Below are 12,003 nucleotides of genomic sequence, written 5' to 3'. Positions count from 1 at the left end.
TCTCACTGTCCTGCACTCCACTCGGCCTTTGTCCAGCCTACTTAGTGGGCAGAGTTAGAGGTGGTACTGTCTGTGAGGTTAACGCAGCTTAAATCTCAGGGCTCCTTACTGCACAGGCACCTTCCAAGGCCCTGGTCAGTGTCCTAGCAATCTTCTTTCTTTTCTTTTCTTTTCTTTTCTTTTCTTTTCTTTTCTTTTCTTTTCTTTTTTCTTTTCTTTTCTTTTCTTCTTTTCTTTTCTTTTCCATAAAAAAAGGGCATCCAGTTTTATAAGCTCCAGGCCTCACAAAACTTGGGTCTGCCCCCTGATGGCTTCTTTCCCATCTCCAGCTCAGTGTCTACTTCAATAGGATTTTTTCTGTCTTGTTCTAATTTATTGTATGACCTTGAACAGCTTTCTTTCCTGCTCTGAGTCTCAGTTTTCCCATCTGTTACAAGACGAAGTGTCAGGAAAGTCTCCCAACTATCATACTTCTGATTATCCATGCATGTTCCTTGGTGAGGGTATCTGATCTTCCCTGTCATTGTGTGTGCATGGAGGGATGATGTTGCTGTCTCTGCCTCTTTCTGGGGCTGTTTCAGTCTTACAATCAAAAGGGGGCCAGGCTCTGGGATTCCTCCTATTCAGATCCAGCATTTGCTGCTGGCCAGTAAAGGTGTTTCCACGTGCAGAAGCTTGGCCAGATTCTGACGCCAGAGAAGAGTGCATTGAAAAGGTCCCACTCTTTACCTTCTGTACACCTATCATGACCTGAACCCTGGTGTTGCAAACACAGATTGAATAAACCATGTCTTATTATACAGTGTTTCCTCTTATTATTTCAATAAAAGTTTAGTAAGTATCTATTAACATAGTACCTTAGCCGCGGAACCGCTTCAGGAGAATATGCTGAGGAATCGTGATGTATCTTGGATATCCCACTTCCCACTCCCACCCCCATCCCTAGCTACTGTGTATGACACTGGCGTTTAGGTGGGTCCAGGATGACAACCCAGAGAGAATACCCATATCCCCATCGAGCCTCAGACCATGGGCTTTTTGGCAGGGGTCATGCCCAGGAGTGAGCAGCAGGAAGAGTGACCTGACAGGGAGGATTCTACAAAATCCTGTGCCCCTCACCTGCCCCCCGGAAAAAGTCCAGGAAGGAAGTTCAGGAGGAAGCCACGTCATTTTTATTTCTTGAAGAGTTTGGGTGAGGGATAAGGGACAGGGCCATAGTATTGAAATGGAAAGGAATGAAGAGACTTTTCAGTGCAGAACAGCCTGTTGGTCAGGGAGGTGTGAGATTAGGCTGGTTGGTATTTTCAGTGCTGAAATGGGAAGGACACCGTGAGGTCAAACTGGGGGCAGTCTGGAACATCTCAGGAGTCAGTACCGTGCCAGGTTCCGGAGCCCTAAAGAATCAGTGCCATTTCTATGTGTGTATGAGAGGCAGGCCAGCCTCTCTGCGTTTCCACTATGTACGGATAGTCCATTGCTAGGGATGTTGTGTGTGTGTACATCTAAGGTCGGTGCCATGTTTCTATGTGCCAGGCTCAGTCCCATGTCAAGAGTGTGCCTAATTTCCTGTGTGGGAGTCTGGTTTTATTTCTTTTGTGTCAGGTAAGCCACCTGTGTGTGTGTGTGTGTGTGTGTGTGTGTGTGTGCGCGCGAGCGCGCATCGGGATCAGTCCATGCTTTGGGGCGTCAGTCTCCTATGTCAGTGGCTGTGTGTCTCTTGTGTGTCTGGATGGGTCCCTGCTTGTAGGAATGGGTGTGTCCCGCCTCAGCCTCCACTCCCCCTCTACCCCTCAGCCGGGCCCCAGCGTGCTGATGGTGGTGTAGCTCAGTCTGGACAGTGAAGCAATGGAAGGGGTGGGAGGGTCCTCATCTGGAAGAGGCCTGGGGCGAGCTCGTGGAGGCCTGGGGCAGCAGCGGGCGCACGTCTCAAGGCAGGCCTGGCGAAAGCGACGGTGCATGAAGCAGTAGACCAGGGGGTTGACACAGGCTGAGGCGTAGCTCAGCAAGTGGATGAAAGAGATTGGCGCTCCTGAAAGTGCGCGGTGTGCACCAGAGCTGTCGAAGGCGCGCCACGTGTTGGCACTATACAGTGGCAGCCAACACAGGAAGAAAAGCACAACGATCACCAGCAACATCCGCACCACGCGCTTCTTAGCCAACAGCTTGGCCTGGTAGGGCCGGGGGCCACATCCTGGCCCAGGAGTGGACGCGGTCAGCGCGGACAGCTCCAGGGTCTGTCGCGAGCGTGGAAGCTGCACGTAACAGCCGTCACCATCCTCGCCAGCCAGCCCGTTCTCGGGCCGGCAACGCCCATTGGGGAGGGCAGGACCTGAACACAGAGGGTGGGTGGTCAGAGCAGCGGGCTGAGTCCTCTCAACCTCCAGCCCCACCCCCATCAGACCCCTATTTCCAGCCTCCTTGCCACTCACTTCTTTCTGCTTCACCCACTCGAGGCCCCCGTGGCTTCCCAAGGCCGGGGGTGGGGTGTGGAGGCTGGATTTTACGCACCTGGTCCTGCCCCACTCCGCAGCCCTCCTTGGCCTCGGCCTCGGCTCTGGCTCTCATTGTCACTGTCTTCATCGAAGCGAAGCCCTAAGTAGAGCTCACGGGAGATGAGCCCGTAAGCCACAGCCATAACCACACCTGGGACAAAGAACAAAAGCAGGAGCAGCAGTACCGACCTGGAGACAGAGCAGATCAATCACACAGGTATCGGTCCACCTATAATCACAGATGGAGGAAGAGCCAGGGATTGTTTCTAGGGCTGGTGACCAGGTCCCTGAGGTAGAAGTAGGATGTGGGGTGCTGCTGGGAAGAGCTAGAGGACTGGGGAGCGGCCCCAAATGGGAATCCCAGGGTGGTGGGTACGGAAAGGGAATTGGAGTATTGGAGCAGCTGGAGGAGGATTCTGGGGACTGGCAGCAAGCAGCTGATGGAGATGGAGAAGGGAATCCCCAGGAATAGGTAATGGGCACCCTCACCAGGTTTGGCGGACACGCGCATTGGGCCAGCGATGCACGCACTGCAGCACACGGGACCCTCCTGCTGGCTGTACGGCAGTGTACACCGGGTAGGGCACCATGAGCAGTCCAGAGAGCATCCATGTGGCTATAATCACACGAGCCGCATGGGAACGCGTCTGCCACACGCGTGCCTGCAGTGGTCGGCAGATGGCACTGTATCGCTCCAGGGCGATGGCCACGAGGCTTAGTGTGGACACACTCACAGACACCCCTAAACAAGGGAGGAGGAAAGGGTCACTTAGGAAACTTGCCTTACACACTCAACCAGCGTGATTTTCTCAGGCCCCATGGGGAAAGACCCCTATGCATGGCAAGGACTTTAGGAAAGGAGGGGGGGCAGGGGGTTGTCTCACCTACCCATGAGATAGGAAACCGCCTTACAGACGACTGTGCCAAAGATGAACGTGCCCATGAGATTGGGCAGGAGGGTGAAGGGCATGCAAGCCACAGCCAGCAGGAGGTCGCTGACTGCCAGTGAGAGCAGGAAGGCGTTGGTGACAGTCCTCAGGCGGCGGCTCAGTCCCAGGACCACGATGATGAGCACATTTCCTCCAACGCTCATCAGAAAGATCACTGCATAAAGGGTGACCCTAATGGCCAGCTCCAATTCTGGGTGGGAAAAGGGAGAGTAGGGAGTCTGGCTGCCACTCAACAAGGCCCTGCAAGCCCACTTATTCCCCACCTCTGCTACCCAGCTAGATCCCTCTGCATCCCAGAAACACCTCCTCCCACGCACTGGGTGGTGAGCCTGAATTCTTCGGGCTTCCAACCCCTCGAGGCTTAGTGAAATTGGCTTGACTCCTCCTCTCCTTGAGAAAGCCTGTCTCTTCTCAAGCTTTGCTCCAAATTCCTCCTTCTCTTTACAGCTAAACTTCTTGAAAGGATTATTTGCATCTTCTCATTCACTCCCTCAGTCCATTATAGTCCAGTGCCCCATCTGTCTCCTCCATCACCATTTGGACACTTCTTCCCAAGATCACAAAGCTTTAACTGCCAAAGCCAGAGATCTCTTCTCAGCCTGTTCTACTGATCTCCCTGTAGCATTTGGCACTGTTGACCACCCACTACCTTTTGAGACACAGGTCAGGTCATGTCCTTATTGTCTAAAACAAAAACAAAATGAAACAAAAACCCCAAACTCCTTCACCTGCTCTGTACTGTGTGCAACCCCCTGGCATGTCTTCCAGATTTTCCAAGAACTGTCCTCTTCCTCCTCTCGCCTCCTCTTGCAAACACCCACTTAAGCCACTAGATGACTCAGTTTCTTGAAGGCATCATGCACGCTCATGACTTCCTCCCTTGCTAACATTGATTTCTGAGCCTGGAATGTTCTTTCACCAGCCCCCACTAATACGCCCCACCCATCACAAACTCGTTTTTTGTATCTGGTAAATTCCTATTCACAATTGCCCTTCAAGAGTCAGATTAACTGCCCACTCTTCTGTAAGGCCTTTCTAGACGCCTCATTTGGAGTTAATCTCCCCTTCCTCTGACCCATGAATGTTCCTTACATATCTATTAGAATACTTTTTCTTTTCTGCCTTGTATTTTAATTATCTCCAAACATTAATTCTCACTCAACAAACATTTACAGAGGTCTCCCTTTGTGCTAAGTGCTGGGGACAAAGAGATGAACATGGCAAATTCCCTGTCACGTGAGAGCCCATAGTCTAGAGGGAAACTTGGATATATAAACAGATAATTGCCACACAGTGTGATAAGGAGTGAAGTTGAAGAATATACAAAGAGCTCACAGGAGGGACACTAGTGTCGCTGGGCTAGACAGAGGGCTGACCCCATTCATTTGTGTCAGTCTATTGGAGGATGGATTCATCTTTGGGCCTCTGTATCACAACCAAGCAGACCCAAACAAAATGGAATTGAATGAAACTGGACTCAGTCACTCAAACCCATGGCCTGAGCATGAGGGAGAGCAGAGCTTGAAGGGAGAGCGGGCAGGGACAGTCTTCCAGGTTGTGGGAAAGGAAGGTTCCCAGAGGGGCAGTCCCCTTCTGTGGCCCCATACATTGACTCTTGCATTAGGTTCTGAATTAAACTGTTTTCATAACAATAACCAACTTATTCAAAAATGGTTGTAGGCATTAGTGCGTGCTATTTACAAGAGATCCCCGAACAGAACCCAGCAGTGACATTCCTTGCTCAGATCACACAACTAAGTAAGGCACTGAATCAGACCTCTCAGATGCTTTGCCTCCTCCTACTTCCTCACCCCTCTGTCATTCATCATGCTGCCTCCTTCTCCCAATCAAATCTCAATCTCAGTGCCTCTTTCTGCCTCTGTGTACTCCAGTGTGGCATTGCTCACTGTATTATGTTTAACTCTCTATCTCCCCTACTGGACTCTGAGCTTCTTAAGGATGGGGTCAATGCCCATCTTGTTCTTCAGGATATCCCTGGCACTTAGCATAATGTCCTGAACATAGGAGGTGTTCACACGTGCTGGGTAATGGATTTTGAATGCATCTCTGTCACTTTCCACACAAATGCACCTGCTTTGTCCTTCCCCATTTGTGCTTTGCCTCTGTGCCTCTAAAGCCCCAGCATGCCCTCTTCTCCCTGCCTCTATTTCTCTGGAGACGCATGTCACCTACTCTGCAAGGAAGGCTTACGTGTAGCAAATCTGAAGGGGGTGTGTGTGTGTGTGTGTAAATAAAGAACATTTATGAGGGAGACCTCTGTCAGAGAGGTCCTTCGACCCAGAAAAAGAGCTGGTAGTCTATCCTGTACTTTTTGTGTTTCCTCCCAATCCACTGCTCTCCCCTCCCTCCCCGCCCCTTTCCTTAATCTCTCTAGTTCTATCATCTTTCTCAGATCCTCCTCTGGATGTCTCTTTTCAACTAGTTCTTTCTTTCTTTTCTTTTTTTAGGATTTATTTATTTATTTGAGAGAGAGAGAGAGAATGGGGGTGGGGCTGAAGGAGAGGAAGAGAGAGAATCCTTAAACCGACTCCCTGCTGAGCAGGAAGCCCAAACTGAAGCCAGGGTGGATCCCAGGACCCTGAGATCATGATCTGAGCTGAAGTCAAGAGCTGGCTACTTAAATGAATGAGCCACCCAGGTGCCCCTTCAACTAGTTCTTGAATCAATAACCACACCTCAAGTTGGTGCAGCACTCTGAAGTATAGAAAGCACCTTTCTCATTCATTCATCCAACTGATGTGTCCCATGTGTGTCCTTGAACTTGGTGGAGCAGAAAGATGAGACTATGCCCACTCTTATGAAGTTCCCAATTTGCATGGGTCTCCAGAAAACTACAGTCCCAGTAAAATTGGCCAGCACTTTGCTGTTTTCCTGGGCATTCCCAGCTATTGCCTTATTTCCAGCCACCACTATCTCTCCAAGTCTTTGCTGTTGAACAGTTATGAGATGTGAAAAAGCAATCTTAGAGCTAGGGGCCTGGGGAGAGAGAGGGAGGGATGGAAAGGTAGAGCACAGGATTTTTAGGGCAGTGAAACTATTCTATATGGTACTGGGGTGGATAGATGTTATTACACATTTGTTTAAACCCATAGAATATATAACAAAAAGAGTGAACCCTAATGTAAACTATGGAATTTCGTTAATAATTTATCAATATTGGGTTATCAATTGTAACAAATGTATTGCATTAATGTAAGGTATTAAAAATAGGAGAAATTGTGTGTGTGTGTGTGTGTGAACTCATTGTGCTTTCCATTCAATTTTTCTGTAAACCTGAAACTACTGTAAAAATAGTCTATTAGTAGGGTGCCTGGGTGGCTCAGTCTGTTAAGCATCCAACTCTTGATTTTAGCTCAGCTTTTGCTCTTGGGGTCATGAGTTCAAGCCTCGTGTTGGGCTCCATGCTGGGCATGGAACCTACTTAAATAAATAAATAATAATAGTCTATTAGTTTTCTCAAAAGTCACAAAAAAGCGATTGGAATGAAGACTCGTGTATGTGTTTCTGCCTATATGTATGCAGCCCTGTTCCTCTGTGTGGTGGCACAGGACTCATCACAGTGGCTTCAACACTAGGAACTCACGGTAGGGCTGGAAGCATGGGAGAGGCACCTTATAGATATTAGTGCCTTGATTGCCCGTGGCCATCCTCCTGCTGAGCCAGAGAACTCAGAAGATGGTGACAGTTCATTTCTGCTCCTGGGGCCTAGAGGATCTGCATTTGTTCCGGCAGAGAAGTATGAGCACAGAAATCCAGATAATGTGCCATGAAAAAAAAAATCAAGGCTTTATAAGAAATACTACTGAAGCTGCTGATGCCTGCCATCCCGCACTGGTATGTTGGATCTGGGCACCCATGAACACAGACATCAAGGTAATACTCCTGTGTCTGTGGTGAGCATGGATAGCATCCAACTGATTGTGGGTACTAGCTGGGCGAATGGGGATATCCGAATGTCAATGGGTACGCATTGAGGGAGCGGAAATAATATGGAAGGATGTGTAGGTAATATCAGAGGGACAATTGGGTAACACTTTAGTTTTTGAGATAATATCTGAATGGGTGAGAGTAATTTCTGTCCACACATTTGTGGACAAGGTCTGAGAAGGGTAATGGCTAGATGTCTGTAGGGAATGCCTGATTAAGTGTGGGATACATGTAGGTTTAGATAATATCTGGGCAAGTGTTGTAACATTTGTTCCAGTTTTAGTATAAGTGCTGCTGAAGTGGCCAGAGCAAGACCAGTTGTAACACTTGAGTGAACAAGAGTAATACCTGTAGTTATGTCTGTGGATAACATCTAGTTTCGTAGATAACATCTTCAGGAAACATGGATTACATCCAGAGGTCTGAATGTGAATGGGGGTGTATCCAAGTGATGGTGGTAGTAGCTGAGTAAGCAGAAGTCATATCCAAGAATGTGTGGACAATATTTAAGTGGGTATGGATGTGAGATGTTAACATGTTAAGATGTTAAGTGAGATATGAATCTGACCGAGTACAATAGCTGAGTGCCTGAGTGAACACGGGGAGCATTTGAGTCTTTGTGGATAATATCTGAATGTGTGAGAGTACCATCCGTGATTTTATGAGTAGTATCTGGAAAAGGTTGCATAAGTGACCATGGGCAATATCTATGTGTGGATAGTCGAATGAAAGCAAGTGTGTTTGGTGGATGAGCGACATCTAAGTAACTGTGGACAATGTTAAAGTAAGTGTGGGCGACATCTGTTTTTCTGTGGGTAGCACCCTTGTGAACATTAGCACTCAGGTCTGTGTGGTTAACATGTCAGACTAATGTGGGTGGGGCGCCTGGGTGGCTCAGTCAATTGAAGATCTGCCTTCGGCTCAGGTCATGACCCCCGCGTCAGGCTCCTTGCTCAGTGGGGAGTTTGCTTCTCTCTCCCCCTCTTCCTCTGTGTGCATGTGCTGTCTCTCAAATAAATAAATCTTAAAAAAAAAAAAAGACCAATGTGGGTAAAATCCACATTTCTACTGATAACACTGGAGTGAGCCTGGCCAATATGCATCTGTGGGAGTAATATCCGAGTGAGTGGGTAATGGTCTTGGTGGGTAACTTCTGACTGCCTGGGTAACATCCAGCTAACTCTGTGTGGAGAACAACATCCAGGTGAACAAGGCCAATTCTTGCACCTGTGCTCTCAGTCACTTCATGTTCTGCTTTCTCAGGGTCCCCTGCTCTGTTGATTATCCCTGCTGTCTGCTGTATCTTCAACTTTCCTCCCTCTTGGCCCATTCTGCAACAACATTTAAAGAAGATTCTTGCCTCTACTGTGTGCGCGTGCACGCACACACACACACACACACAGACAACTCCCCCCCCCCCCCCCCCCCACCATTCCTCAACCCCATGCTATTTCTAGCACTATCCTATTTTTTCTTTGCCTCTCTCTCCCTACCAAACTTCTGGAAAGTTTTGTCTACACACCCTGGTTCACTTCTCATAACCCCCTCCCCCACTGTCCCAAGCTTCAACCTACTGTAGTCAGGCCTTAACACCCATAACTCCTCCTTGTTAGGGGTTCCTCGTTACTGGATCTGAAGGATGCTGTTCTGTCCTTATTCGACTTACATCAGCAGCGTGTGACATCACTTATCCCATACTGCTAAAATCTTTTTCTTGCCTTCTTGTCTCTCTGATGGTTTCATCATGGATTCTCCTTCCTTCAGTGGCTTTTAAATATCAGTCTTCTTCAGGGTCCTGAACTAGGACCTCTTTTATTTACATCCTACACAGTCTTTGTATGATTTTATCTATTCCTTCCATTACCTTCTATAGGCAAAGACCTTTTAGGTCTGTGTTTCCAGCTGGTACCTCTCCCCTAAGTTCCTGACCACCAGATTTGACAGCCCGCTGGCCAACCCCACCTGGGTATCTTTAAACTCAGTGGGTTCCAAATTGAATTTATAATTCTCCTTCAAACCTGTTTCTGTTTCTTTGTTCTTCCCATGATATAGCACCAGCATCCATCCAATTGTCCAAGCCAGAGACCTAGATGTCATCCCTTGACCTCTTCCTCCCTCTCTGTTTCTAATGAATCACCAAGCTGTGTTGTTTCCACTTCCAGAAGTGCCTCTCAAATCCACCCACTTGTCTCCAACGTCACTGCAAATACCTTAGTCTAAGCCCACGTCATCTTTCACCAGAGTAATAGAATAGTCTTCTAAAGTGTTCTCCCACCCCCTACCTTTCATGTCTTGTACTCCAATCCATCCTCTACACTATAAAACTAATCCTGGCTGTACTACAGAGCCTTTCAGTAGTTGCCATTGCCCTTGGGATAAAAATCCACTCTCTTGGGGCGCCTGGGTGGCTCCGTGGGTTAAGCATCTGCCTTCGGCTCAGGTCATGATTTCAGTGTCCTGGGATGGAGTCCCTGAGTCATTGGGCTCCCTGCAGAGTGGGGAGTCTTCTCCCCCTCCCTCTGCCCCTCTACACAGCTTATGCTTGCTCTGTCAAATAAATAAATAAAATCTTAAAAAATAATCCACACTCCTCAGCCAGGTCTCTGAAGCTCTTCTTAAACCCTCCAGGCTGGTCTTTATCCTGAGCATTCCTTATTCCTCTCTTATGGTGTATGTTTCAGGCTCTCAAAAACTGACACATTGAAGGAAAGGATTTAAACTTTGGGTGCTTAATCATACTGTTTCTCTACTAGAATGCTTTTTGCCATTCCTTCCCCTTCGCGTGTCTGGTTCTCCCTCATCTTTTTAATTTTTATTCAATTACTCCTTAGGAGGCCAACTTTGATTCCCAAGGCTAGGCTAGGCTAGGCTAGGCTAGGGCTCCTTGTCTGTGTTCCCATAGCCTTCCCAAGGCACAATCCCACTTTGGGCTGCAATTCCCTGCTTACTTGTCTGTCTCTCCCACCAAACTGTGAGCTCCATGAAAGAGGAACTATTCATCTTGGTGCCTAGCACTATCTCTGGTTAAATAAATATTTGTTGAGTGAAAGAATCTAAGTGAGAGTGTGTAACAGCTGGTCTGAGAAAACATACATTATTTTGTGGGGTAAATACTCAAGTTAAAATGTATTCCCATTTTCCCTTCTTGAACGTAGAATAATTTCCTTATGCTTAGTACTGCTCCCTCTCTTGGAATTCCCCTCCTTCCTTTTCTGCCTACTGAACTCCCAACTTCAAGACCCAGCTCCCAGGGTTCCCTCATCTAGAAAGTTCTTGGATTGCATCTCCTTTGGGTGCCCACCGTTCAGACCCTCTCCTGGGACTTCTCATGCTGACTGTTATTTTCCCACTGATTTGTCTCCCCTTTGCACTTGACTATCCACCGATGAGGGTCTAGACTGGATCCGTTTTATTCCTGTGTCCCCAGCACTTAGCCCAGCTACAACAGTAGGTGTCCAGGAGACTTTTAAGGAAAGAAAAGGTACAGGAAGGGAAAACATATATTGTGAAGCTGGGTTATCAAGAAAATGCGGCTGTTGGCCCGTGGGAGGAGTGAAAGTCATTTTGGGGACTGAGTAAGTGGAAGCAGTGGGGGTAGGGGGAGATGGTGGCACGAGGGATAGGAGACAAAGGGCGAAGCCAGGCTCTAAGAGGAAGAAACCTCTTTCCTCTAAGAGGAAAGGCAGGTTGGAGAGGGGATTGGAAGGGACTTGGAGACAGAAAGAGAGAGGGGACAGTGCCTTGATTAGAATTCCTACCTTGGGAGGCAGGAGGATTTGAGGAGCAGTGAAATGGAGACTGGCAGCTCTAGGGAGCAGCCCCCAATGTCCAGCCTAACTCAGGTTTGAGGATCTCTTTTGGGAAGGCTGGGGGTTGGGGTGGGGGACACAGGAGATTATAACTCTAACTTCCCGTTTAAACCTTCCATGGTGCTCCCTCCCTCAACCAGCCCTCTTCTTTTTCCCAGTCTTGCCTTCTTTTCTTTCTTTCCTTCCCCATTGTGGCTCTGTGAACTGGATTTAAAAGGAAGAGAGACCCGGAGGATAGGCAAAAGGAGGTCCTTGCTTCCTGACCGTCTGTGTCTAGAAGGGGGCTCTGTGTTGGGGAGGGGGCTGGGTTTGCGGGGTGACCAGTAGCTCTGGGTGCGGCCCGGAGACCGGGGCGTGAAGGGTCTCTGATCAGGTGGTGTGAAGCTGTGATGGAGTTTTTATGAGCCGCCGGGGGTGGGGGGGGCAGAAGTGTCGGGGGGAGCTGTTTGGGGACTGAGAGGGAGTACTGTGAGGGGATGGTGTAGGCGTTAGAGGAGGCAGTGGGGGACTATCAGTGTGGGGTGCAGCGAGAAGGAACTGGTGGAGGAGGTTTAGGGGGGCACCCACCTCGTGTCCCGGCTCCGCGGATGCGAGGGGGCTCGCAGCTGAGGTTGCCCGCACCGCTGCTGTTGAGGAGGGCCCCCCCCGGGCGGCACAGGGAAGCCCCCGGCCCGGGTCCGGACCCCTGCGCGCTCCGGTTCAGCTTTAGCAGCTCCATGGCCCTGGCCCAGCCACCGCCTCCCTCCGCTCGGCCGGGCGGGCTCGGGCTGCGGCTCCACCTGCTCCCGCAGCGGTTCGGGCGGA

The 12,003-nt window shown here is 49.1% G+C and overlaps 2 protein-coding genes across 5 annotated transcripts in view; one reads left to right on the top strand and one right to left on the bottom strand.

Moving 5' to 3' along the window:
• The window catches only part of FAM160A2 (family with sequence similarity 160 member A2), an 89,917-nt gene that overhangs the window by 31,204 nt on the left and 46,710 nt on the right, over positions 1–12,003 (top strand). The window lies entirely within an intron of this gene.
• On the bottom strand, positions 1,791–11,997 carry CCKBR (cholecystokinin B receptor). 2 transcript variants are annotated; one of them, XM_019805684.2, is made up of 5 exons: positions 11,767–11,997; positions 3,405–3,632; positions 2,982–3,234; positions 2,509–2,681; positions 1,791–2,329 (listed from the first exon to the last, which is right to left on the bottom strand). In XM_019805684.2, exons 1-5 carry the CDS (start codon positions 11,915–11,917, stop codon positions 1,791–1,793), a joined length of 1,344 nt encoding a protein of 447 aa, XP_019661243.2. In that variant the 5' UTR covers positions 11,918–11,997. The 2 variants fall into 2 exon arrangements, with proteins under 2 accessions (XP_019661243.2, XP_002925026.2); XM_002924980.4 differs by having other exon boundaries at positions 3,381–3,632; positions 11,767–11,917.

The sequence above is a fragment of the Ailuropoda melanoleuca genome, chromosome 8, assembly GCF_002007445.2.
Source record: "Ailuropoda melanoleuca isolate Jingjing chromosome 8, ASM200744v2, whole genome shotgun sequence".
Lineage (NCBI taxonomy): Eukaryota > Metazoa > Chordata > Mammalia > Carnivora > Ursidae > Ailuropoda > Ailuropoda melanoleuca.
This window is presented reverse-complemented; position numbering and strand designations above follow the sequence as displayed.